General features: G+C 42.2%; 2 protein-coding genes across 2 annotated transcripts in view; both read left to right on the top strand.

Annotated features, from left to right (window-relative positions):
• The window catches only part of HPSE (heparanase), a 38,861-nt gene extending 34,992 nt beyond the window's left edge, over window positions 1–3,869 (top strand). The window contains exons 11-12 of the mRNA XM_026687151.2: window positions 1,373–1,519; window positions 2,501–3,869. Of these exons, the coding sequence (XP_026542936.2) occupies window positions 1,373–1,519; window positions 2,501–2,660 (307 nt within the window). The 3' untranslated portion in view covers window positions 2,661–3,869. The remainder of the gene's footprint in view (window positions 1–1,372; window positions 1,520–2,500) is intronic.
• A 2,401-nt stretch (window positions 3,870–6,270) lies between these two features.
• COQ2 (coenzyme Q2, polyprenyltransferase) lies at window positions 6,271–18,707 on the top strand. Its single transcript, XM_026687152.2, has 7 exons — window positions 6,271–6,583; window positions 8,846–9,012; window positions 12,135–12,256; window positions 12,663–12,748; window positions 15,630–15,763; window positions 16,585–16,773; window positions 17,703–18,707. The coding sequence occupies exons 1-7, from the start codon at window positions 6,319–6,321 to the stop codon at window positions 17,850–17,852; spliced, it is 1,113 nt and encodes a 370-aa protein (XP_026542937.2). The 5' UTR covers window positions 6,271–6,318; the 3' UTR covers window positions 17,853–18,707.
• Window positions 18,708–23,665: the final 4,958 nt, after the last annotated feature.

Here is a 23,665-nt window from a genome sequence, read left to right as displayed (position 1 = left end):
CAGACAGCCCAGGCTCTGCCTCTGTCTCACTCTCTGATAGCTCCATTCTTCCTTCCCCCTGGGAGCTCCCAGGTTGCCCTGATGTTGACTTGACTCCCACTCCTCCTCCTCCTCCTCCTCTGATTTGGCTCCCGGCGGCCAACAGGCCACAAAGCCAAAACTGTTGCTTCCTAGTGGTACATTTTCACTCCACGCATCTGTGGTCTTTCGTTTAGTTATCCGCTGGGTGTGGGGTTGGGGTGGAAGATTTTTTTGCAAGCCAGGGAACGCCTTCTGAGTACACCACTGAATTTCACGGGTATTTTTTGCTGAAAAGTCAGGGATGCGATGTCCTGAGACGTTAAAAGCTGGAAGTGTGACAATTGTTGTGTAACTGCGAACCCAGAAAATCCTAGCCAACCTTATCCACTTTACATCTTCGCTCTGCCCACCCTGGACCCTTATCTTTTCCCAAAACAGTGCGCTCACCCTCACCCAAAGGAAACCCATCCCTGATATAGAAGATTGACAGATTTTATCCCAGCAAAAAGGACTAAAGTAAGAAAAGACCAGGCTGGGTATTTCACACTGTGCCCGCCAGCTTCCAATGAAGGACTGCCAAATTTTGCCCTTTTTTATTTACGTTTCAAATTCTGGCTGACGTGCATGTGCAGTTTTACTGCGCATATACCAAGGGAACATCCAGTCCCTGGGTTAATAAATACACCCTGTAGAACAGTGGTGGTTAACCTTTTGGGGCTCCCATGCCAATAATTGTGCGTGCGCTTACCTGCTTGTGTTCACATGCCATTACCCAGAAGGCAATGCACACGCGCCCCCATGCCTCATGCGCATACACGTGACTTGTGCAACTTACGCGACACACATTGCGTGCTTCTGCGCATGTGTAAGCAATCCTCCCATGCACGCCGCATGCTTCTGCACATGCGCGAGTGTTTCCTGCGCACCGCCACACCCCCGCACATGCACATTAGATACCCGACAATCAGCTGTCGGGTGTGACTACATGCGCAGTACACTTTTTCTGGGTGAGCGCTCGCATGCCGGCAGTAATGGCTCTGCGTGCCACTTCTGGCAGGCGTGCCATAGGTTCGCCACCACGGCTCGAGAGAATTCCCATTCAACCCACTGATGCCTTAACTTCCTTTGAGAGACAGCATAAATCCCTCTCCAGCATTCCTGTCTTGCAGCGTTTCTCAACTTTAGCAAAGTTAAGACATGGCTGGGAATTCTGCAGAATGCATGTTGGCCAGGGGAATGTTGGGAATTGTAGTCCAAACGTCTTTAAAATGGCTGAGGTGGAGAAACCCAGCTGTATTGTAACGTGCTTGCACTTACAACTTCTGTTAACCTGTTGGCTTTGTCATTCCAGCCCAAAGTACAGAGAAGGTGACATCACTTTATTTGCCTTAAACCTCTACAACACCACCAAGCACCTCTACATCCCAACTTACTTTTCCAAGAAGCAAATAGATGAGTATCTTTTACTACCTTACGGAGAAGATAATTTACTTTCCCGGTGAGTAGTTCATCTTGCCACCTCGTTCTAAACAGTGGTTTTGGAGGGATACATTTGGGTTTAAAAAACGAACACAGTTTATCTAAAAGAAGTTTACAATCCTGAAACATGAAGTCTGTTATGCTTATTAAGATTTGAAAATAAGTAACTCTGAAATTCTGCAGATAATTCTAAGAAATTCAAAGGGATTCACTCCTAGCAAGTTGTATGTACAGGTAGTCCTCAACTTATAACCATTTGTTTAGGGAGTGTTTGAAGTTACAACGGCACTGAAAAAATTGACTTACGTGTTCTGACCCAAACCCTTTTCCAATACGTCAGTCCAATCTCTTCTTGAAAGTCTCAAGTGATGGCGCTCCCACAACTGAGGACACTGAATAAAGCCAAACTCTAACACAGGGGTCTTCAAACTTGACAGCTTTAAGACTTGTGGACTTCAACTCCCAGAATTCCTCCTCCAGTCATGTTAGCTCAGGAATTCTGGGAGTTGAAGTCCACAAGTCTTTAACTTGCCAAGTTTTAAGACCTTTGCTCGAACACTTATTATTAAGACAGGATTTCTGTGAACAGTGTGAATCTCATTTTCCTCACAATGAGAAACTGAAGGGCGAGCCATCCTTTTTTCCAACAAGATATTGAAATATCTCCTTGCTAGTAGCTAATAAAACTTAGACATGCTTCTATTTCTTTTGTAGCCCTACAGATCTCTTTTGTAGCAAACAGTGTGGAATTGTAGATTTTCTGACTGAAAGCCCAGACCAATTTACTGAAACTTAACCATTTTAAGATGTGGGGAACTTCAACTCCCAGAATTCCACAGCCAGCATGTTGGCTGGGGAATTCTGGGAGTTGAAGTCTATACATCTTAAAATTGCCAAGGTTAAGAAACACCGGCCTTGATGAACCAAAACTGTTCCCATGGCTTACAGTATTTTTCCAGTTCAAATGTGTAATATATAATACGACACTTTCCTCTTCCAGGTCTGTTCAGCTGAATGGCTACCTCCTAAAAATGCCCAGTGATGAGATGCTACCAATTTTGCAGGAAAATCCTCTTATTCCTGGGCACAGCCTTGATCTCCCAGGTTTCTCATATGGATTTTATGTAATAAGAAATGCCAAAGTATTGGCTTGCATTTAATAAGTTAATACACATTTTCCAACCTGGAAGACAAAGATTTTATTGAGATTGACTACTTCAGCTCAGAAGAAGACAAACTTTTTTTATAAGATTTATACTTTTCCCCAAACACATGTTCAGTTATTCCCTTTTTACAAGTTAGCAAAGCTTTTTAATTTAAAAAAAATCCATACAAAAAAAATCATAAACATTTTGTAAAAACGAAGTCTATATTTTCTTGTGGGCAGTTACCCCTTGCTTTCTTTTTTTAAAGTGAAGGAACAACTTCACAACATGTGGAAAACTTCTGTGAGTCTTCTCATTTGCAAATTATAAATTAGGTTGGTTTGTATTTGCCCTCATCTTTATTCCAGGTAAAATAAAATTTGTCACAGACTCTCTCCCAATATTTTAGTGGCAGAAACCAAGAAGAAATAAAAGGTAAATCATTTACTTCACTCTCTACTGCCATTCAAGCTTATCTTTGAATTGTAAAAAAGGGTACAAAGCACTTTATTTCCTCAGATGCTATTTGAGGAACGAAGACTCTGGTATCACACAAGGAAATCGATAGCCAAAGTGTAGATTATAAAACTGCTGTGAATGAATAACAGAACAGGCCAGTCAATGTTGGGAAAAATCAACTGAAGACTATAAGAAAACAGGAGCAATCATGTTCCAGACAGAATCAAAATCAATTACTATATTATATATATCTGTGATCAATCAAGCTCTGTTTTTGAGTTGTTGGCAATCAGATTCTAATCTCAGGTCCTTGGATTTAAAGGCAAGGAAACCAAGAAAAGTTAGTTTCTCAGGAAGAATTATTTCAGCCACAGGTGCATTTCATTTATTGGAATACAAAGGTCTTCCAGTATGGCACATTTCACTTGTCAACATGCTAACTGTGAAAACCAGACATTGCCTTTGTTAATCAGAATATGGAGTTTTGCACTCCCAACAGTTCTGAATTCAGTCTCTGGCCTCTCTGTGTAGTGCTGAAAAAAATGTGTATTTTTACAACTCTAAACACTCCTGGCTGCTAATTGGGGCAGGCAGTGCTGAGCAAAATGGACTAGACTAAAGGGCCGATCTGGCCCTCTCAAGCGTTTCTAGACATTTGTATAAAATATATATTTATTTTCATTTGATGTGTGCCTCTATTGTTTTGGATTATTTGTATATTTTGAAATAAAGTTTTTATGTTGATACCATACATGTGCATTTCTTAGTTATTTACTCTGCTGTGCAAATAAAGCTTAAAGCTTAAAGGTAGATGAGGGAAGAAGAAACCACCACAGGAACAAAAAAAAAAAACACCTAAGTTCCTCAATGAACAAGTTCTGGTAGAAATATAAAATATCCTTTTTAATTGGGAAATAACACTGGTTTTCATGTGTTGCCAAACTGACATTTTGCTTTTTTGATAATAAGCATTATCTGGAGCATATTCCAAGAATATCTACACAATCTTTGAACATTGGCCCAAAGATGCCTCTTTAATCATTCTGGAAGAGCATATCGTCATGATGTAGCCTTCCTCTCCCTATAAAGTTAAATATATAAAATCATGTATTCAATTTTGATACCACCCAACTTCATCTGTCTGGTCATTATCTCATTCATACAGTAGCGAAACCATACCACATCATTTATAGAGCAAGGCTTATGTCGGCCAAAGCTAGAAAGTTGAACAATTTATAGTGAATTAGGCTTAGGAACAATTTTCCTACCACTAATTACTATTAATAAAGGTTACCATAGGGGAAGCCAATACATTTAAACAAAGATATTGCCATACAATTTTTATATTTTGCTTTATTGTTGTTGTTGGTGACTCAACAATTGATATCATTCAAATAAAAAACCAAAATAAATATGTAACTTGTCCAGCATCCTAAAATAAAGGGATTTTGCAGAAGCTTAGTGCAATGTTTCTCAACCTTGGCATCTTTAAAATGAATAGATCTCAACTCCCAAAATCTTCCAGCCATCCAGCCATCTTAAAATACTTGGTTGTATAAACAGGCATGGAATCAAAATCACGTGAAGTATTATAAATCATTTAGTAAGGCCACATGTGGAATGTGGCATCCAATTTTGGCCACCACATTACAAAAGAGATCTTGAGACTTTGTGGGGGAGAGGGGGAGCGCAAAGAGCAATTTAAGATGATTAAAGGACTAGACACTAAAACACGAACAGTTGAAGGATTTGGGTTTGGCTAGTCTAGCGGGGAGGACCAGGGGGGACATGATAGCAATATTCCAATATTTGAGAAGCTGCCACAAAGAAGAGGGTGTTAAGTTATTCTCCAAAGCACCAAAAGGCAAGACAAACAACAATGGGTGGAAACTAATCAAGAAGAGAAACAACCTGGAACTAAGCAGAAATTTCCTGACAGAACAATTAAGCAATGGACCAGCTTGCCTTCAGGAGTTGTGGGTGTTTCATCACTGGAGGCTTTTAAGAAGAGATTGATAAACATTTGTCTGAAACAATATAGGGTCTCCTGTTTGGGGGGTTGTACTAGAAGACCTCCAAGGTTCCCTTCCAGATCTATTCTGATTAATTAAATAACCCAACTCAGTGGAGATTCTCAGTCCTCCAGGTCATGGTTGTCCCAAAGGTGCTATTTCTGGAGGCAACTGGACTTTTCTTGTTTTTTTTCTTTTGAAGACGTTCCGCTTCTCATCCAAGAAGCTTCTTCAGTTCTGACTGGATGATGGTGTGGAATGGAAGGATTTGTATTCCTTGCAGACCGCCTGTCATTTGCATCCTTTTAGAGGGTCCTTGGAAGCACTTGGAGGTTTATCTGTGTCCTCGGGGTCATCTGAATAGTCCTCCTGGTTCCTTTAGCCTGCAATTTTTCCTCTGGAAATCCCTTCCTACTCCCACACTATTCGAAGGGTGTTCATCCCAAATTGTTATAGCTAAAAGGTGCTTTTTTTCAGGAGGCAACAGGACTTTATTGTTTTCTTTTGAAGACGTTTCCCTTCTCATCCAAGAAGCTTCTTCAGCTCTGACAGGATAAGTGGGGGATGGAAATTGGAAGCCTCCCTCCTGAAAAAGCACCTTTGGGATAAATAAAGCCAAGGTTGAGAAACGCCAGCCTTGTGCACATTCCTTGCAGCAGGTGCTTATTGCAACCGGCCCAAGAGACTCGCTGGAACCACAGGACCGTTTTGGCGGCATTTAGAAATAGAAGAACAGAGTTGGGAGGGACCTTGGAGGTCTTCTAGTCCAACCCCCTGCTTAGGCAGGAAACCCTATATTTCTGACAAACCGTTGTCCAATGTCTTTTTAAAGACTTCCAAGAGTTGGAGCATTCACAACTTCTGGAGGCAAGTTGTTCCGTTGACGAATTGTTCAATTTCTCTAGTTTTGCAAGGAGCCTTAAACCTGCCCAACCTGCTCCCAATTTTTCCTTTCGGCGCATTCCCTTCCACCTCGCTTCTTACCCCGGGGTAAGCCTGGAAGCGCCTCTTTCGGATAACGCGAGTTTACTCCAAACCCGCAACCCCGCCCCCGCAAGCAGAGCCCGAAGGCGACGCGGAGCCGGAACTCAAGGAAGGACTTTTCTTTTTTCCTCTCTCTTGGTGACGCTTCTGATTGGCTCCCCCCCGATGACGTCACGGCAGAGTGTGTTGTGGGCGGGGGGGGAGAATTTGGGCCCGGAATGGGGCTGGTGCGTCTGATACGCCGGGCAGCCCGGCCACTATGCCGCTTCCAAGCGCCCTTTCCCGGCTTCGGGAGGGCGGAGGCGGTCTGCCCCGCGGCCGCTCTCCGGACCCTGGCGGGACCCTCTTCGGGCTGGGAGCCGCCGCGTCCTCCGGGCTCGAGGAGCAGCCCAGCCGGGACGCTTTCCTCGGCGGCTTTGGTGCAGACGGCGCCGCTCTGGCTCCAGCCTTACCTGCGTCTCATGCGGCTGGATAAGCCCATTGGTGAGTTGGCACTGCCCTCTCTCTTCTCTCTTCGTTTGGGCTTTGCAAAGCGGGAGGAAAGAGAACCCTTAGCAGGCAATGTGCAGATAGTCCTCGGGTTAGGACCACAAGGGAGTTCCCCCCCCCCCAATGTGTATGTTGCTAAGAGAATCCTGGACCACAAGGGACCCCCCAATGTGTATGTTGCTAACTGAATCCTGGACCACAAGGGACCCCTCCAACATGTATGTTACTAAGTGAAACCTGGACCACAAGGGACCCTCCCAACTTGTATGTTGCTAAGTGAAACCTGGACCACAAGGGACCCCCCAATGTGTATGTTGCTAAGTGAAACCTGGACCACAAGGGACCCCCTCAATGTGTATGTTGCTAAGTGAAACCTGGACCACAAGGGACCCCCCCAATGTGTATGTTGCTAAGTGAAACCTGGACCACAAGGGACCCCCTCAATGTGTATGTTGCTAAGTGAAACCTGGACCACAAGGGACCCCCTCAATGTGTATGTTGCTAAATGAAACCTGGACCACAAGGGGACCCCCCCACACACGTGTCTGTTGCTAAGTGCAACGTGTGTTCAGTGAGCGTTGCCCCATTTTATGTCCTTCCCTGCCACGAGGGAATCGAGGCAGTTGTTAACATTATTCACCTGGGTGGGTAAGTGAGTGTGGCTTCCCCAAATTGATTTTGCTTGTTAGAAGGTGGCCAAAGGGGATCGATCATGTAACCTTGGGACATTGCAACCGTCATAAATAGGATGAACCGATTGCCCAAGCATCTGAATTTTGGTCGTGTGACCGTGGGGAATGCTACGACGGTCGTATATATGAAAAGCAATGGTCCTAAGTCACTTTTTTCAGTACTGTTGTAAGTTTGAATGGTCACTAAGTGAACTGTTGTAAAATGAGGACTCTGTGTTTGTCTGTGGAGATTCTCCCAGGTCATGGTTGTCCCAAAGGTGCTTTTTTCAAGTGGCAACTGGATTTTCTGGTTTTTTTCTTTTGAAGATGTTTCGCTTCTTATCCAAGAAGCTTCTTCAGCTCTGACTGGATGATGGTGGGGAATGGAATGATTTATATTCCTTGCAGACAGACACCATCCTTCCATTCCTCCACCATCCAGTGAAAAGCAACCTTAGGGCACTACCCTCCGTTTAAAATATTTAAACCAAGATAAATGCACATTTGTTCTTAAACCCTCAGAGACTGTTAATCTGAGAAGGCCTGGAAAAAAAAAAAGAAATGTGATAGAAAATTGCTTTCTGTGATGATTTTATTTCACTTTCGAATGCTTGTGGTATGCATAATTAGAAATACTTCTATACATATATCGCTATCTCATTATTATAGGTTAATACTTTCCTCTTATGCCTTATGGTATATAATTTATCTTTGATCAATCCAATTATACCAACAATTCCAACTATCATAATATAGTGAAGTATCTTTGTTTTTTAGTGCCAAAGTCAGTTTGTCCATTTCTGCACATTTTGAAATTTTATCAATAATCACTTCATCTGGTGGAATTTGATGTTGTTTCCAATATTGAGCGAAGGCTAATCTGGCCGCCTTTTCTTCCTTCTTTTTCTTTCTTTTTTCTTTCTTTTCAATCTTTTCTTTTCTTTCTTTTCTTCCTTCTTTTTTTCTTCTTGTTTATTTGTGTATGTATCGTTGGTTGTTTTTAATTGTAAAAACTAATAAACTGTTGTTGTTTTTAAACAAAAAATTTAAAAAAAATACTTCTGAAAATGTAACAGAATCAAGTATGGAAACGTTAATCTCTTGCAAGTGGATAGATGAAGCTTTTGATATTGAAAAAATATCTCTTTCCCAGTGTTTTGTTTTTATATTTCTTTCATTTGTCTGGGGATTACATTTATTGTAGGCCTGTTACTGAAATTGAATGACTTAATTTGGCCTCCAGAGGGAGTAAAATGCTTTCATAAACACTGTCATTGTCAAAAAAAACAAAAACCCTAAAGGCTGATAAATCCTGAGCAATTTTTCTGGACTAGCTGGCATTTTTTTCTTGCCTGGATGTTAGTTTTCCCTACTGAAGCATCCACTCTACTGCGTCTCACAATGAGATTAGGATAACATTTTTCACCCTAGACAAAAATGCCAAATAAAACATAAAAAGGTGAAAAGAATATCGAAGAATCAAACTAATTTAAGACTTAAACTAAGGAGCTGATTATTTTTGCATGCACCGGTTATAAATCCCTCTTTTTCTGTTCCTTGTCTGTTTTTTTGTTTTTGTTTTTAGGGATTTGGCTGCTGTATCTTCCCTGTACCTGGAGTATATCCTTGGCAGCTGAACCAGGTTGTTGGCCATCCTGGGATCTCTTGTTACTTTTCGGTGCTGGCTCAGTTCTGATGCGTGGAGCTGGCTGCATTATAAATGACATGTGGGATGTGGACTATGACAAAAAGGTAGAGAAGATTCAGAGCTCATCCTATTTGCTAATTTCATATCTAATAAAATGAAATTCAGTGTAGAGAAAAGTAAAGTCCTACACTTAGGCAAGAAAAACCAAAAGTACACATATAGACTGGGTGAAACCAGGCTCAATAGCAGTAACTGTGAGAGGGATCTTGGAGTCTTAGTGGACAACCAGCTAAATATGAGCCAGCAGTGTGCAGCAGCCACCAAAAAAGCTAATGCAATCCTAAATTGTATTGACAGAGGGATACAGTCAAGAACAAGAGAAGTACTAATACCACTCTATAAAGCCTTAGTAAGACCACACCTAGAGTACTGCATCCAGTTTTGGTCACCACATTATAAAAAAGATGTTGAGACTCTAGAAAAAGTACAGAGAAGAGCAACCAGGATGATTAGGGGACTGGAGGCTAAAACATACAACGAACGGTTGCAGGAACTGGGCTTGGCTAGTCTAGTAAAGAGAAGGACCAGGGGAGACATGATAACGGTCTTCCAATATTTGAGGGGCTGCCACAGGGAGGAAGGGGGTCAAGCTATTTTCCAAAGCGCCTGTAGGCCAGACAAGGAATAATGGATGGAAACTGAACAAGGAGAGATTTAACCTGGAAACAAGGAAAAACTTTCTGACAGTGAGAACAATCAACCAATGGAACAGAAGTTGCCCTCGGAAGTTGTGGGAGCGCCATCACTTGAGACTTTCAAGAAGAGATTGGACTGCCATTTGTCATAAATGGTGTAGGGTCTCCCGCTTGAGTGGGGGGTTGGACTAGATGACCTACAAGGTCCCTTCCACCTCTGATTATCTGTAATCTAATTTAAATGGTCATTATAAGGAACGTAAGTTCCTCCCCTTTCTCTCTCCCTCTTTCCCTCTCTAGAAATTCTCAGAGAGATAAAGTTTAGTTCAGGGGTGTCAAACTCAAGGCCTGATCCAGCCCATGGGGTGCTTAGATCTGGCCCGCAGGGCTGCCCTGGCAGGACCGGCCTGTAGTGCCTCTGCCAGCGAAAGTGGAGCTCGGGAGGGCCACAGGCTGCCCCCCTGAGCTCCATTTTTGCTAGCAAAGGGTTGCAGGAGGCCGTCACAGCCAAAAACGGAGCTGGGGAGCTCGAGCCACCACAGGCACCCCAACACAGATGATATTGAGCTGGGCACACCCATCCCGGCCATTCCCCACCTGGTCCCTCCCCCAAGGTCAAGTACAACCCTGTTGCGGCCCTCAGTGAAATTGAGTTTGACACCCCTGGTCTGGTTACCAAGGCACCAGGCTACAAAGTGGGAGAAACTCTGAGTTCAAATCCTGCCTTAGGCATGAAAGCTGGCTGGGTGACTTTGGCCCAGTCCCCAGGAGACTGAGTTCTAGCCCTGCCTTAAGTATGAAAGCCAGTTGAGTGACTTCGGGCCACTCACTTTAACTCAGTCCAACCTTCCTCAAAGGGTTGTTGTTGTGGGGGAAACAGGAGGAAGAAGATATGTTGGTTATATTCATCACTTTGCGTTATTTGTAAAAAAAAAAAATTATAAAGGCGGGATTCGAAGGCTTTCTATGGTTCCCTTGAATAACCTTCTAATACCAGCTACAGCTCTATTTTTTAGATGTCCATACAATGTCTTTAAACTTATTGAACAGAAAGTGCCCAGAAGTTAACTTCTCTCCAACGGTGTTTATATTTATTTATTCCAGCCCTGGATCTTTGTCCTAAAAGATTCATTTTGAATGAGGAAATCTGTGATACAGCTATAAAAATCTTGCAAATGCTAGCTTAGGTCTCTTATTTTACCACTTTCTCCCAACCTTTAAATATCTTAAAGTGATGCAACAGGTCTTTTCTAAAATGTCCATGCCAGATAAAATTTCCAGCATCCTGTTCTTGGAAAAGATAATAGTCCTGGGTAGAAATTCACAAACAGTCATAAGTGTTTGTGCACTCTGGGTTTCCAAGCAATTAGTATGAATGCATGCTTTCTGTGTATTTCTGGACACCTATAATCATCCTGACTCAATAGATAATTTGTTTATTCCACTTCTGATAGTTATTGTCTTTAGGAAAAACTGTATAAGGTTATTTAACTATTTATTTGCTGGGGTTTATTCAATGAACCATACTTAAATAAAGCTTATATAGTTTCTCCTGAAGTTATCTGAAAGTGTAATTTGAAATATAAGCAGTGAGTTAGAAAGACATAAAGACACAGGCATTCTTTCTACCATATTGGCTCATCATAAATCTGACTGGTGAAAACAAGCCAGGTTAAGAAACTATGATTTATTGTTCTCTCTGGGTTTGGGCATCACGCAAGTTGCAACTTTTTTGAAACAACAAAATATATTTGAACTGTATTCCCAAAAGCTGCGTAGAGTGAAAAGGGTGAACATGAAAACAAAAGCTTGTTCCACATACTATTTGATGCTGTTTTGCAAAAACGTATTTTAACCATTTATTCACAATGCAACTCCATAATGTTGTTTGTGTGCTTTGAATTATCTGATGTGTAAGCATGCCTCATATTATACACAAATCGCATCACTGTAGGATTACTCAGCTAACCATGATTTTAAATACGCTAGTTTAGAATATTTAAATAGCTCACTTCCTAAGGAGGGGGGAGTGACATACACTCAAAAACCAGAAAGGAAAAACATTACCATAAATATAAAGGAATGTAGTAATGTACCATAAATATAAAGGAATAGAAAGTAATGCTAGGAGCCAAAATGTACACCAAAAATTGTGTTTGGCTCATCTGCAAGCATATATAATAATACTTTTTAAATGTATTTAAATCCATATACCCACATATGCTATTATACAAACACAAACACAAATAAGCCAACGCTTGAATTTTTAACCAAAATACCATGAAAAATGTATAATTATCAGCCAATTCTGAAAATGAAAGCATACAAATTTTCAAAGGTCAGTTTATCTGCAGGTGGAGCATTTTTCACAGTGTTTTAATTAAGCATTTGAAGGCTGAATTATCTGTGGATGGGCTTATAGATGAGTATATACCGTATGCATGGGCTACAGAATAAATGGATCCTGTAACTGGTATATATGCGTAATCAGTAGTGGAATGCAGCCTCTGAAATAATTGTTTGTATTTTAGGTGGTGAGAACTGCAAATCGTCCACTGGCAGCTGGAGAGCTCACGCATTTTCAAGCCCTTGTTTTTCTCGGTACACAGCTTAGCTTGGCTTTGGGTGTCTTGCTGTGTTTAAATTATTACAGGTAAGTTCATTGTCAAGAGTTAATTGCATATAGACCATTGATGACAATAGGGGCCTTCTTAATTATGCGTTGTCCCAGTTTATCATGCTTGAAAACATGAATTCTATACACAAAAAAATCATTTTTCCTTTTATGGGATAGTTAGAGAATTCCAGGGTGAGCCAAGGCTACATCAAGGTATGTATGTATGTATGTATGTATGTGTGTGTGTGTGTGTGTATGTATGTATGTGTGTATGTGCAGAGATTTTACTTTGGTTGTCCTGCCCAAAGAAGTGTGTGCGAAGTATACTTAATACGGCCCCTACTTCTATTTTTATTGCAAAATATGTCCTTTTCTCCTACCCTTTATAGGCTACTGGAAGAAAACAGTGATTTGTCATTTAACGCTTCCTATTTTTTCACAGCATTATTTTAGGTGCTTCTTCTTTATTTCTTGTGGTGACATATCCACTAATGAAGAGAATAACTTACTGGCCACAGTTGTATTTAGGTAAGTTCAGCAATTTCCATTTCATATGAATGAATGTCAGCTTATACTGACTTAAGCTGAATTGAATTAACATGAAAAGTAATTTGTCATTCTTTCCTCCCCTGTGGGAGTTAAAATGTTTTATTCTCAGGCTACTGACTACTTCCAAAACATTTTTGTATTATAGTATAAAAAGCCAGTTTAGTCTAGTGGTTAAGGCACCAGGCTAAAAAGCCAGGACACAGTGAGTTCTACTTCACTTTAGGCATGAAAGCTGATTGGATGACTTTGGACCAACCACTAGGAGATTGTGAGTTCTAGTCCTGCCTTATGCATAAAAGCCAGCTGGGTGGCTTTGCATTCATCTCTCTCTCTCTCCTTCTGCCCCCTTCCCCTCTCCAACCCACCGAACAGGGTTGTTGTTTTGGTGAAGATAGGAGGAGAAATAAGTCCTGTGTGTGTTCACTGCCTTGGCTTATTTATAAAAAAGAATAAATGTAGGATAAAAATCTTAATAAATCAACAAATAACAGTAGGCTGTGCCATGCCATTTACAGGACATGTTCTGCAGAGACCATTTGCATGAATCAGACATATCTCTTTGAATTGTTGGGACAACTGTGGACTCACAGAACTTACTCCCTGTTGCATCTCCATAAACAGTTACCACCTTTGATTGGAAAGCAAGCCTCCTAATCTCTTTGTAATAGTGGATGGAAGATGGACGTTGTCTTCATAAGACTGTTTAAAGTTCTGCCATCGTTCTTCGCTTCTTCTCATCAAGGCGCTGATCAAGAGAAGTGGAATGAAAACGATTTGCCTTCTGCCCTGAGTCAGGCTTAGCGATGGGAGGGTCAGTCCTTTGTGTATTGGAAATTACTTCCTCATTAAGTTGGACTGACTCATTTTCCTCAAATATGATGAAAGAAAATAATGCACCCTTCCATAAAAATGGCAGCCTAATGCATATTCGTAATGCCTCATTAATCATTTATACACCTAGGAGGGCTAGAAAAATGGAAAACTCTGCTTCTTGGCTCTCTCTAAAAAATATTGAATACGCACTAGCCTAATCTTATTTAGAATAGAATACAGATAGAGTAGAATTAGAATTAGAATTAGAATTAGAATTAGAATTAGAAATAGAAATAGGAATAGAATAGAATAGAATAGAATAGAATAGAATAGAATAGAATGGAATGGAATGGAATGGAATGGAATGGAATGGAATGGAATGGAATGGAATGGAATAGAATTCCTTATTGGCCATGTGTGATTGGACACACAAGGAATTTGTCTTGGTGCAAATGCTCTCAGTGTACATAAAAGAAAAGATACATTCGTCAAGAGTCAAGAATCATAAGGTCCAACACTTAATAATAGTCATAGGGTACAATAAGCAATCAAATCATACTAGGAAACAATAAAAATTGTTAGAATACAAGCAATAAGGTCATACAGTCATAAAAGGGAGGGGATAGGTGATAAGGAGTGATGAGAAAATTAATAGTAATAGTAGTGCAGACTTTGTAAATAGTTGGACAGTGTTGAGGGAAATATTTGTTTAGCAGAGTGATGGCATTCAGGAAAAAACTGTTTTTGTGTCTAGTTGTTCTGGTGTGCAGTGCTATAGCATCGTTTTGAGGGTAGGAGTTGAAACAGTTTATGTCCAGGATGTGAGTGGTGCTTACGTACAGATAGTCCTCAACTTACCAGCGTAATTGAGCCTGGAATAACAATCGTAAGTCCTGCCAGTCATTAAGTGGGCTACCCTGTGAACAGACCCAATTTTGTGACCTTTTTTGCAGTGGTCATTAAGTGAATCGCCATAGTTATTAAGCAGAACTATTGTCCTTAATGGGCACTGTATGCCAGAAATGGAAGCAAACCTTGGTTTCTGACAAAAAACATGATAAATTGTGGTCACGTTGCCGCATTTGCCAAATGCAATCACATGAGCTGCTCTGTATCAAAGCTGTATCAAGAAATCCTTCTCACTGAGAATCATTTCAAGCAATTTTACCTCATAGATGCTGGGCAAATTCTACCACATGGCCTTGTAGGTGAATATCTGAGTCCTCTTCACCAAAATAACCAAAAAGTCACCCTAACGAAACCACTGGGATCGATCTGTAGATGCAGCAAGAGTAGAGAAGTATTTATATATTTCTATTATTATTTATTTATATTTTGCCTTTATTATTTTTTAGAAATAATTCAAAGGCAGCGAACCTTCCTCCTATTTTCTCCACAACAACAACCCTGTAAGGTGGGTTGGACTGACAGTGACTGGCCCAGGTCACCCAGCTGGCTTTCATGGCCAAGATGGGACTTGAACTCATGGTTTGTTGGCTTTCTAGTTCATGTGCCTTAATCACTAGACCAAACCAGCTCTTACTATACAGGTACTCCTTGATTTACAACAGTTCATTTAGTGGCCATTTGGAGTTACAACGGCACTGAAACTGATGACTTATGACCATTTTTCACACTTAACAACCATTGCAGCATTCCTCACGGTCATGTGACCTGAATTCAGATGCTTGGCAACTGCCTCATATTTATGACGGTTGCAGTGTCCTGGGGTCATGTGATTGCCTTTTGTTAACAAGCAAAGTCCCAGGGGAAGCTAGACTCACTTAACTGTGCTGCTAACTTAACGACTGAAGTGATTCACTTAACGGTGGCAAGAAAGGTCATAAAATGGAGCAAAGCTCACTTAACAAATGTCTCACTGAACAACATAAATGTTGGGCTCAATTGTGGTGGTAAGCCAAGGACTACCTGTATGCAAAAAATATTGAATATTGCCACTTCTCAGTGTGTGTGTTTGTGTGTGTGTGTGTGTGTGTTTGTGTTTAGCCAGCGATGATTATGACTTGCTCTTCCTTATTTTCTTTAGGCTTAGTCTTCAATTGGGGAGCCTTACTTGGTTGGTCTGCGGTCCACGGTTCTTGCAATTGGTCTGTTTGTTTACCCCTGTATTTTTCCAGCATCTGTTGGACTTTGCTTTACGACACTATTTACGCTCACCAGGTGATTCTTTTCCCATTTGTTAATGATAAGAGAGACTGAAACGAGAGAGTGTGGTTAAATGAGGTTGCTATGCAAATCTTGTTCCCTGTTGAACTGGAAACACGGGCATTTGAACGGCAAGCAATGCCTGTTTGCAGCTGCTTTTATTTCTTTCGGTTCTCAACGATGCCAGGAACTGTGTTGGTAGTCAAGGACTCCACCTGAACATTGGATGAACTTTGGGGTTGATTCCTGTTGATGTGGGGGAGAGATCTAACGTAAAGCCCCGTGATGGTGAACCTATGGCATGTATGCCAGAGGGTGGCATGCAGAGCCCTCTCTCTGGGCACGTGCGCTGTGACCAGCTGCTCTTTTGGTTAGGGTTAGCCAGCCAGCTGGCCTCTGTGGGCACCAGAGTGCTGGAAAATGGCACGAAAAACGGCCAAAAAACAAGCCATTTTTAAAGACCGTTTTTGGGCCTTTTCCAGGCCATTTTCAGGCCATTTTTCATTACCTCCCTTAACTCTCTTTTTTCATTAACACCCTTAAAGACCAATATTTTACCAGAAATAATATTTAACAAAGAAACAGGAGATGAAAAGCACAGGGAGCAGTACAAGCCAAATTTCTTTGGTTCTTTTCTATGTTTTGCTGTAACATTGCTTATATCAGGGGTCCTTAAACTTGGCAACTTTAAGACTTGTGGACTTTAATTTCTAGAATTCTCCAGCCAGCTATGCTGAAAGATGGTTGCTGCTGTACAGCTGTTCCTCACCTCAAGCTAAACTGCCTTTGTGGTTGGTGGTTTTGTTAATTAGCAACTTTCCAACTTTCTGTCTTAGGATAAAAGAGACGATCTTGCCATTGGTGTGAAATCTACAGCACTCCTCTTTGGGGAAAAGACCAAATACTGGCTCGCAGGCTTCAGTTGCACAATGCTCGGTGGACTAACGCTGGCAGGAATCAATTGCGGTCAAACCTTCCCTTACTATGCAGCGCTGGCAACTGCGGCCGCCTGTTGGGGGAACCAGGTTGGTTGAAGCTTGTGCTGCATTTGCAGGCTGCAGGGGAGGGTTCAGCATGGAATGGAGGGATAGACGAGGCAAGAACGAAGGGCCCAGTTGAAGGAAGAGGAAAAGGAATTCATAGAATCATAGACTCATAGGGCTAAAAGGGACCTCTTCAAGAATTGTAGTTCTTCGCGGGACAGGGGGGAGATGGAATGGACACCTCCTGCAACACTCTGCTGGCCAAAAACAGGCTGCGCAGAGGCCCTGCACGTGTCCCCCACCCTCCCAGCTCCTCATTTTCGGCCTCCAGCACTCTGTGGGCTAAAAATGGGCAGCGCGAGGCCCCTCCATGCGTCATTTTTGGCCTCCATGCCTCCTGCAGCACTTTGCCAGCCAAAAACAGGCCGCACGCAGGGCCCCCATGGCCTGCTTTGGCTGGCAGAGGCACTGTGAACTAGTCCTTTGATATTTCCAGGGCGGCCCCACAGACCAGATTTAAGCACCCCGTAGGCCGGATCTGGCCCATGGGCCTTGAGTTTGATACCCTTGCCTTTTACAATCCCGGACTAATGGCTGTCCAATAAAGCTAGTGCTTTTTTAAAAAAAAAAACAAATTTTATTAAATATATTATTTAAAAACATTGAACATGGTGAAATCATTTTTGACATATCCTTTTGTCTTACATCTTATTATATAAAATATATACCTTACATACATTTATACATATTGAATTTTTATACATTTAATGTTCTTTTATTACATTATCCGCCATCCTCCTTTTTAGTTTAATCACATGGTCTCGGATATCCCTCCTACAAATCCTATTTCTTGATAAAGCTAGTGCTTCAATGGTCGTCTGAGATAAAAGAGGTTCTTGATAGAAGACTTGACAGATTCTAAAATTTGAGGAGGGGCAAGTTTTGATTCATCATTTTGGTCTCTTTTCCAGATATTCCATTTGGACATTAACAATCCTAAAGACTGCTGGAACAAGTTTTCTTCAAACCGCAATCTGGGGATTTTGCTTCTCGCCGGAATTATACTTGGAAACTTAAGGAAAGAGAAAGAAGAAAAAAGGGATGCTTTAAGCAGCAACTAGAGCAGAAGAAAAGAAGGCTGTTTTACAAATAAAAACAAACACAAGTGGTTTTTTTTTTAATCTACCCCTTTATATTTAATAGATATGGTGCTTTATATTAAAATCCTAGAGTGATGGTTATTAGCTGCAGGTTTGATTGTTTTTGTGTTTGAACATATCTTGGCAGCCATTCTTCATAAATTGAGATTTCCCAGTAAAATGTAGTTCTGCGGGGCTGCATCTGAAGTTTTTGCACTGTAAACTTATAAGATTGTGAGGGAATTAAACAGGTAAAACCATGTAAAAAAAATCAATGGTGACCTTATACCACTGCACCATAGAGTATCTGCACCTCTGTATGGTTTGCCAATTGCACAGTGGCAGATAGGACAGCATTCCAGAGGGTTAACATCATTGCCCCAGAAGATCATGGGTTGCCCTCTCCCCTCTTTGGAAGAGCTTTATAGCTCCCGCTGCCTTAAGAAAGTTCAAAACATTCTCAAAGATCCATCTCATCCTGGGCACCCTTTTCTTGAACTATTACCATCTGGCAGACGGTACAGGGTAAGAAAAACAAGGACAAATAGGCTGAAAAACAGCTTCTATCCCAGGGAGTAGCTCTTTTGAATTCTACTGTATAGTGCAGTGTTGCTGCAGTGTCGGGGGTTTTCAATTCAATGTATGGAGTGTGAAGAATGTGTGTTTGTGCTTATTTTCACAGTCATGATGTGCACTGAAGATGGTGCTTGATTTTGTTGTACGAGGTGCAATGACAATAAAGTAAACTAAACTAAAATCTTCCAACACTAAAATAATACTACTGTGTAGTCAAAACTGTTTAGAAATGTAAACAATAAAATGATTGGTTTTATAGTATTGTCGCTTATGACATTTGAGAGTTCTATATTCATATATCACTCATTTTAAAAATGTATGTATTGGATAGAAGGGACATCTATGATATGAGAGTTCATGTTAATTTATCAGCCACCAGCAGCCTGAATATACGCAATTACCGTGTGCCCAAAAGTGCTTATTTTAGCGGCTTTACTTTCATCCAAACAGCCGACAGGGAGTGGAAGTGTGGCTCCGGAGGTTGTGGAGGAGGCTGGGGAAGGGCAGGGGCTGGTTGGGCAATCAGAGGAAGACCCAGGCCCATCCTCTCTTCATCCTAGGGCACACAGGGAGGAATGGAGAAGGGAACAACGTGGCTTATGGGAGAGGAAGCGGCCATGATCCCCCTCATTGGCTGCAGCTGGGGTGAATAGTATAAAGGAGGGGCGTTTAAAACACAGCGTTGCTTAGAAGCAAAGCGTGTTTTATTTCTGACAGGTTTACTTGGTTGGCCTTCCAACGGACTGCCTTATTATCTTCTTGAAGTTTGTAATTAATTATCCAGGTCTGTCATGGAAATTCCTTCAGTGCAGTTTGTTTTGGTTTTTTATTTCTCCGGTATCTGTTCTTTGAGTTTGGACTGTATTTCTTTCTTTTGGAGGCTATTTTGGAAAGAGTTTAATCTCCAACTGCGAACAATTGAACAGTGCGGCCAAGTTGGAGGCATTAAAGGAAATTTATTTATATTTGGTAATTTATTACGTGTGTGCTGCTTCCCGGGTCATCACACACCCCTTACAAAAGTAAACAATTCTATGCCTATAATTTTGCCTATACACTAATTTTGAAACTTCTAACCCAAGTTTTTGCACCCCCTGGAATATCGTCTCGCACCCCCAGTTGGGAATCCCTGTATTCAACGAACAGGGTTTAGTGGGGTGTATAAACTGGACCAGCAAAATAATTTTGTATTCATCCTTCTTTCAATTCACTGTACAGGTAGTCCTCAATTTATAGCCATTCATTTAGTGACCATTCCAAGTTATAACAGCACTCAAAAAAGTTACTTACAATCGCTCCTTGCCTTACAACTGTCACAGCATAGTCACATGATCAAAATTCAGGTGCTTGGCCACCGGCTTGTACAGGTAGTCCCCGAGTTATGACCACAATTGAGCCCATAATTTCTGTTGTTAAGTGAGAAATTCGTTGAAGGGAGATTTGCTCCATTTTACAACTTTTCTCTCCGTGTTCAGTGAATCGTGGTAGTTGTTAAATTAGTCACATGGTCGTTAAGTGCATCTGGTTTCCCCATGGATTTGCTTGTCAGAAGGTCACAAAATGGGATCCCGTGACGCCGGGATACTGAAACCGTCATAAATGTGAGGCAGTTGCCTAGCGCCTGAACTTTGAACCCATGACCATGGGGATGCTACAGGGGTCAAAAGTGTGAAAGATGGTCGTAAATCCATATACTCAGGGCTGTTGTAATTTTGAACGGTCGCTAAATGAACTGTTGTAAGTCGAGGACTACCTGTATTTACAACGGTGGCAGCATCCAGGGGTCATGTGATCTCCCTTTGCATCCTTCCCACCCAGCTTCTAACAAGCAAAAGTCAATGGAGGAAGCTGGATTCACTTAATATTCTATTCTGAGAAAGCGGCAGGGAATAACGAGGCGAGACAAGCTAATCGGTTGCCAACGGTTTATGAATGATAACAGGGAACAGCTCAACTGACCGTACGGCAACGACAAACAGGGCATTTGACAGCTCTTATATACTAGCTGCTTCGACCAGGCAGCCAATCAAGCTCTCAGGATAGAGTCCTCTGTCTGCTCCAGACTGGAGTGAAGACTTCGGACACGACGTCCCTTTCCACCTCGATCGCGCAGGGGTAGTCTTGTAAGTGTGCAGGCCTGCGCCGGACTCGATCTGATCTCCGGAGCACAGGGAACTTCCCTCTGCTGGACATTGGGGAGCTGTCGGCTGGACTTCCTCCTCGACTGGACTCTGCAATGCTGGAGTCATGCTCGGGGCGACAGGTAGGGTTGGTTCCGTCGGTGGTTCAGTCAGTTCTTGTGCGTCTGGCGTGCTTCCGGCCGACCAGGCTCGTAGTTTGGCAATCATGGGTGTGTCGTCTGGCTGGTGTGGTCTGGAAAACCCCCGCCTTCGTAATTGATCAAAATGCCACCTCCGTATTTGGCCATCCTCTAATTTCGGCCTTATAAGAGCACGGCTCAGTGACCACTACAACGCTGGCAGGTAGCCACCAAGGATTCCCTGTGAAATTCCTTGCATATAACCCAGTCCCCCCTCCCGAAACTCTCTTGTGGTTGTTGCAGAGTCTAGGGGCTTTTCTGGGGGGTACTCAGGATGGAGTCTGTCTAAGAGTCACTTAAAAACAACATGAGTCACTCAAAGAAGGCAACAGTTCACAAAGATTGTGAGCAGGATGGGAAGAGTCTCTGAGAAGGTGGTGCAACCTCCTCAAACAGCGAGATGCGAAGATCTCATCCAGGCTTGTAAAGTGAATCCAATGGGCTTTTCTTTTCTTTTTTTGCTGGAAACCAAAAGTAAAAGTCAATTCCTGGCAAAAAGCATCATAAATTCCATTCACATGACCCGGGAATGCTGTAAATGGCCATAAATGCAGGCCAGTTGCCAAGCATCCCAATGCAACCCTGTGACCTGGGCGTTGGGGTGGGCACTTGTCATAACCTTAAAGCCAGGTCATAACCTTAGCCTTGGGGAGGTCTGTTGTAATTTTGAATGGTCATAAGTCAAGGACTACCTGAAAGCTGGATTCCAATGCAAGTTTAAAACATAGTCTGAAATTTAACTGCAAGATCCTGTTTCATCAGAATCCATCTCTGCTCATTTCAATTTGGGCATTATAGAAGTCAGAAGGGGTCAGTGGTAGTTGCCTGGCTGGTTTGCTTGCTCAGTCAGAGGGTGGGATTCAATTTTTTTTTACTACGGTACCAGTTCAGTGGGCGTGGCTTGGTGGGCGTGGCAGGGGAAGGATACTGTAAAATCTCTAGTCAGAGGTGTCATTTGCCGGTTCTCCAAATTACTCAAAATTTCTGCTACCGGTTGTCCAGAACTGGTCAGAACCTGCTGAATACCACCTCTGAAGCAAAGGATTTCTCACCCAGACGCTTGATTAAATTCATTTGTCCAAACTGTCTCGCTCCTGATTTATCCCCTTGGGCCTGCCATTGATTTGCAATACCAGGAAGGCAGGACTGAAGCGCGTAGAGCAGGGGGTGTCAAACTCGATTTCGTTGAGGGTTGCATCTGGATTGTTTTCAACCACAGGGGGCCGGGATAGGCATGGCCAGGGTAGACGTGGTAAGCTTGATGTGTCAGGAGCGTGCAACAGGCTCCCAAACTCCGTTTTCAGCCACAAAAGCCTCCTGCCACCCTCTGCCAGCGAAAATGGAGCTCAGGGCCCCCGCGTTTTTGGCCGTGACAACCTCCTGCAGCCCTCTGTCAGCCAAAACGGATCTGGGGGTGGGAGGCATGTGCGGCAGAGGTGGTATTCAACAGGTTCTGACCAGTTCTGGAGAACCGGTAGCGGAAATTTTGAGTAGTTTGGAGAACCGGCAAATAGCACCTCTGACTGGCCCCACTCCCTTCTATTCTCTGCCTCCCGAGTCCTAGTTGATCGGCTGGGTCTTCTTTGGTTGCCCTGCACAGGAGAACGGAGCTGCAAAGCAGGTTAGTGTGGTGGGGAGGGAATGGGGATTTTGCAGTATCCTTCCCCGCCACACCCACCAAGCCACACCACGCCCACAGAACCAGTAGTAAAAAAAAAAATTGAATTCCACCATTGTGTGGCCCTCCCAAGCTCCGTTTTCACTGGCAGAGGAACCATGGGCCAGTCCGCTGTTTCCAGGGCGGCTCCACGGGCCAGATCTAAGCACCCCGCAGGCCAGATTCAATCCATGGGCCTTGAGTTTGACACCCCTGTCACAGAGTATCAGAGTTGAAGAAATTGTTCCAAACTTACCACCTCTTAAATTGCTGGCATCAGAAAGTCCTCAACCTGTATGTTCAGAGGGGGGGGGAAACGCATTGATTTCATGCACTCATATTATGTGTGGGTAACTGGAAGAAGCTGAAGCTGTATTTTTTTAAATATTTTTAAAGTTAATTTTTAAAGTTAGCTAGTATAATAGATTGCTAGGAATGCCCACTGACTGGATCATGGCTGCCACAGAACTACTAGCTGACCAGGGTCAAGCAATTCAAATTGGTCATCATATTCAAGACCAAACATTTTTTTTAAATATACGGCTATTTTTATACGCCTGGAGTCTCTGGCAACCATGAACCATACTGTTACTTGAATTATCTGCTCCTGCTTTAGGGTTTAAATTAAAAGCTCAGAATTAAAAACCCCGAGCAGCTAATTCCATGTTACCTTCAGCTTCTAGAAGAGAATCCAATTATACATATTTATTTTTAAAAGCTGCTGCTGCTTTTTATTTTAATTTTTTTACTTTATATAATTTGATCCTCTTCCCCAGACCATTTGTAAAACTACTGTAGGTACTTCAGACAGTCTTGATTTAGTGTCTCAAGATGATTAGGAGTATACATTTGCCGTAGTGCCTAAATAATGTACAACTAGATGAATTAATTTCAGGCCACATATGGTAGGAGTCACCCATGTGTGAGTTGAGTAGCAATATAAATGCACTTAATAAATAAACATTAAACAAGTGGCTTAATATTTGATGCCTTAATGACAAGACATGACTGGCAAATCTTCCAGTAGACAAAAATAGCAAAGTACAGCAGTCCTCCAAAGGTTTTGTTTGTGGGATTTTGCACTCACAAACACTGTTTTTCAAAGTATAATTGCCTATCCCTCCAGTCACAAAACTATGCAGCCTAACGAGAGTAGTGTAAATTGCACAATTATTCTTGGAAATAATATCTCCGTAGGGTGTGGCAGGTATGCTTCCAAGAGGTAATGTCTGTGGTATTAAT

This window comes from Notechis scutatus, chromosome 4 (assembly GCF_049901735.1).
Source record: "Notechis scutatus isolate UNSWTSFEM ecotype Mainland chromosome 4, rNotScu1.2, whole genome shotgun sequence".
In the NCBI taxonomy this organism is placed as follows: domain Eukaryota; kingdom Metazoa; phylum Chordata; class Lepidosauria; order Squamata; family Elapidae; genus Notechis; species Notechis scutatus.
This window is presented reverse-complemented; position numbering and strand designations above follow the sequence as displayed.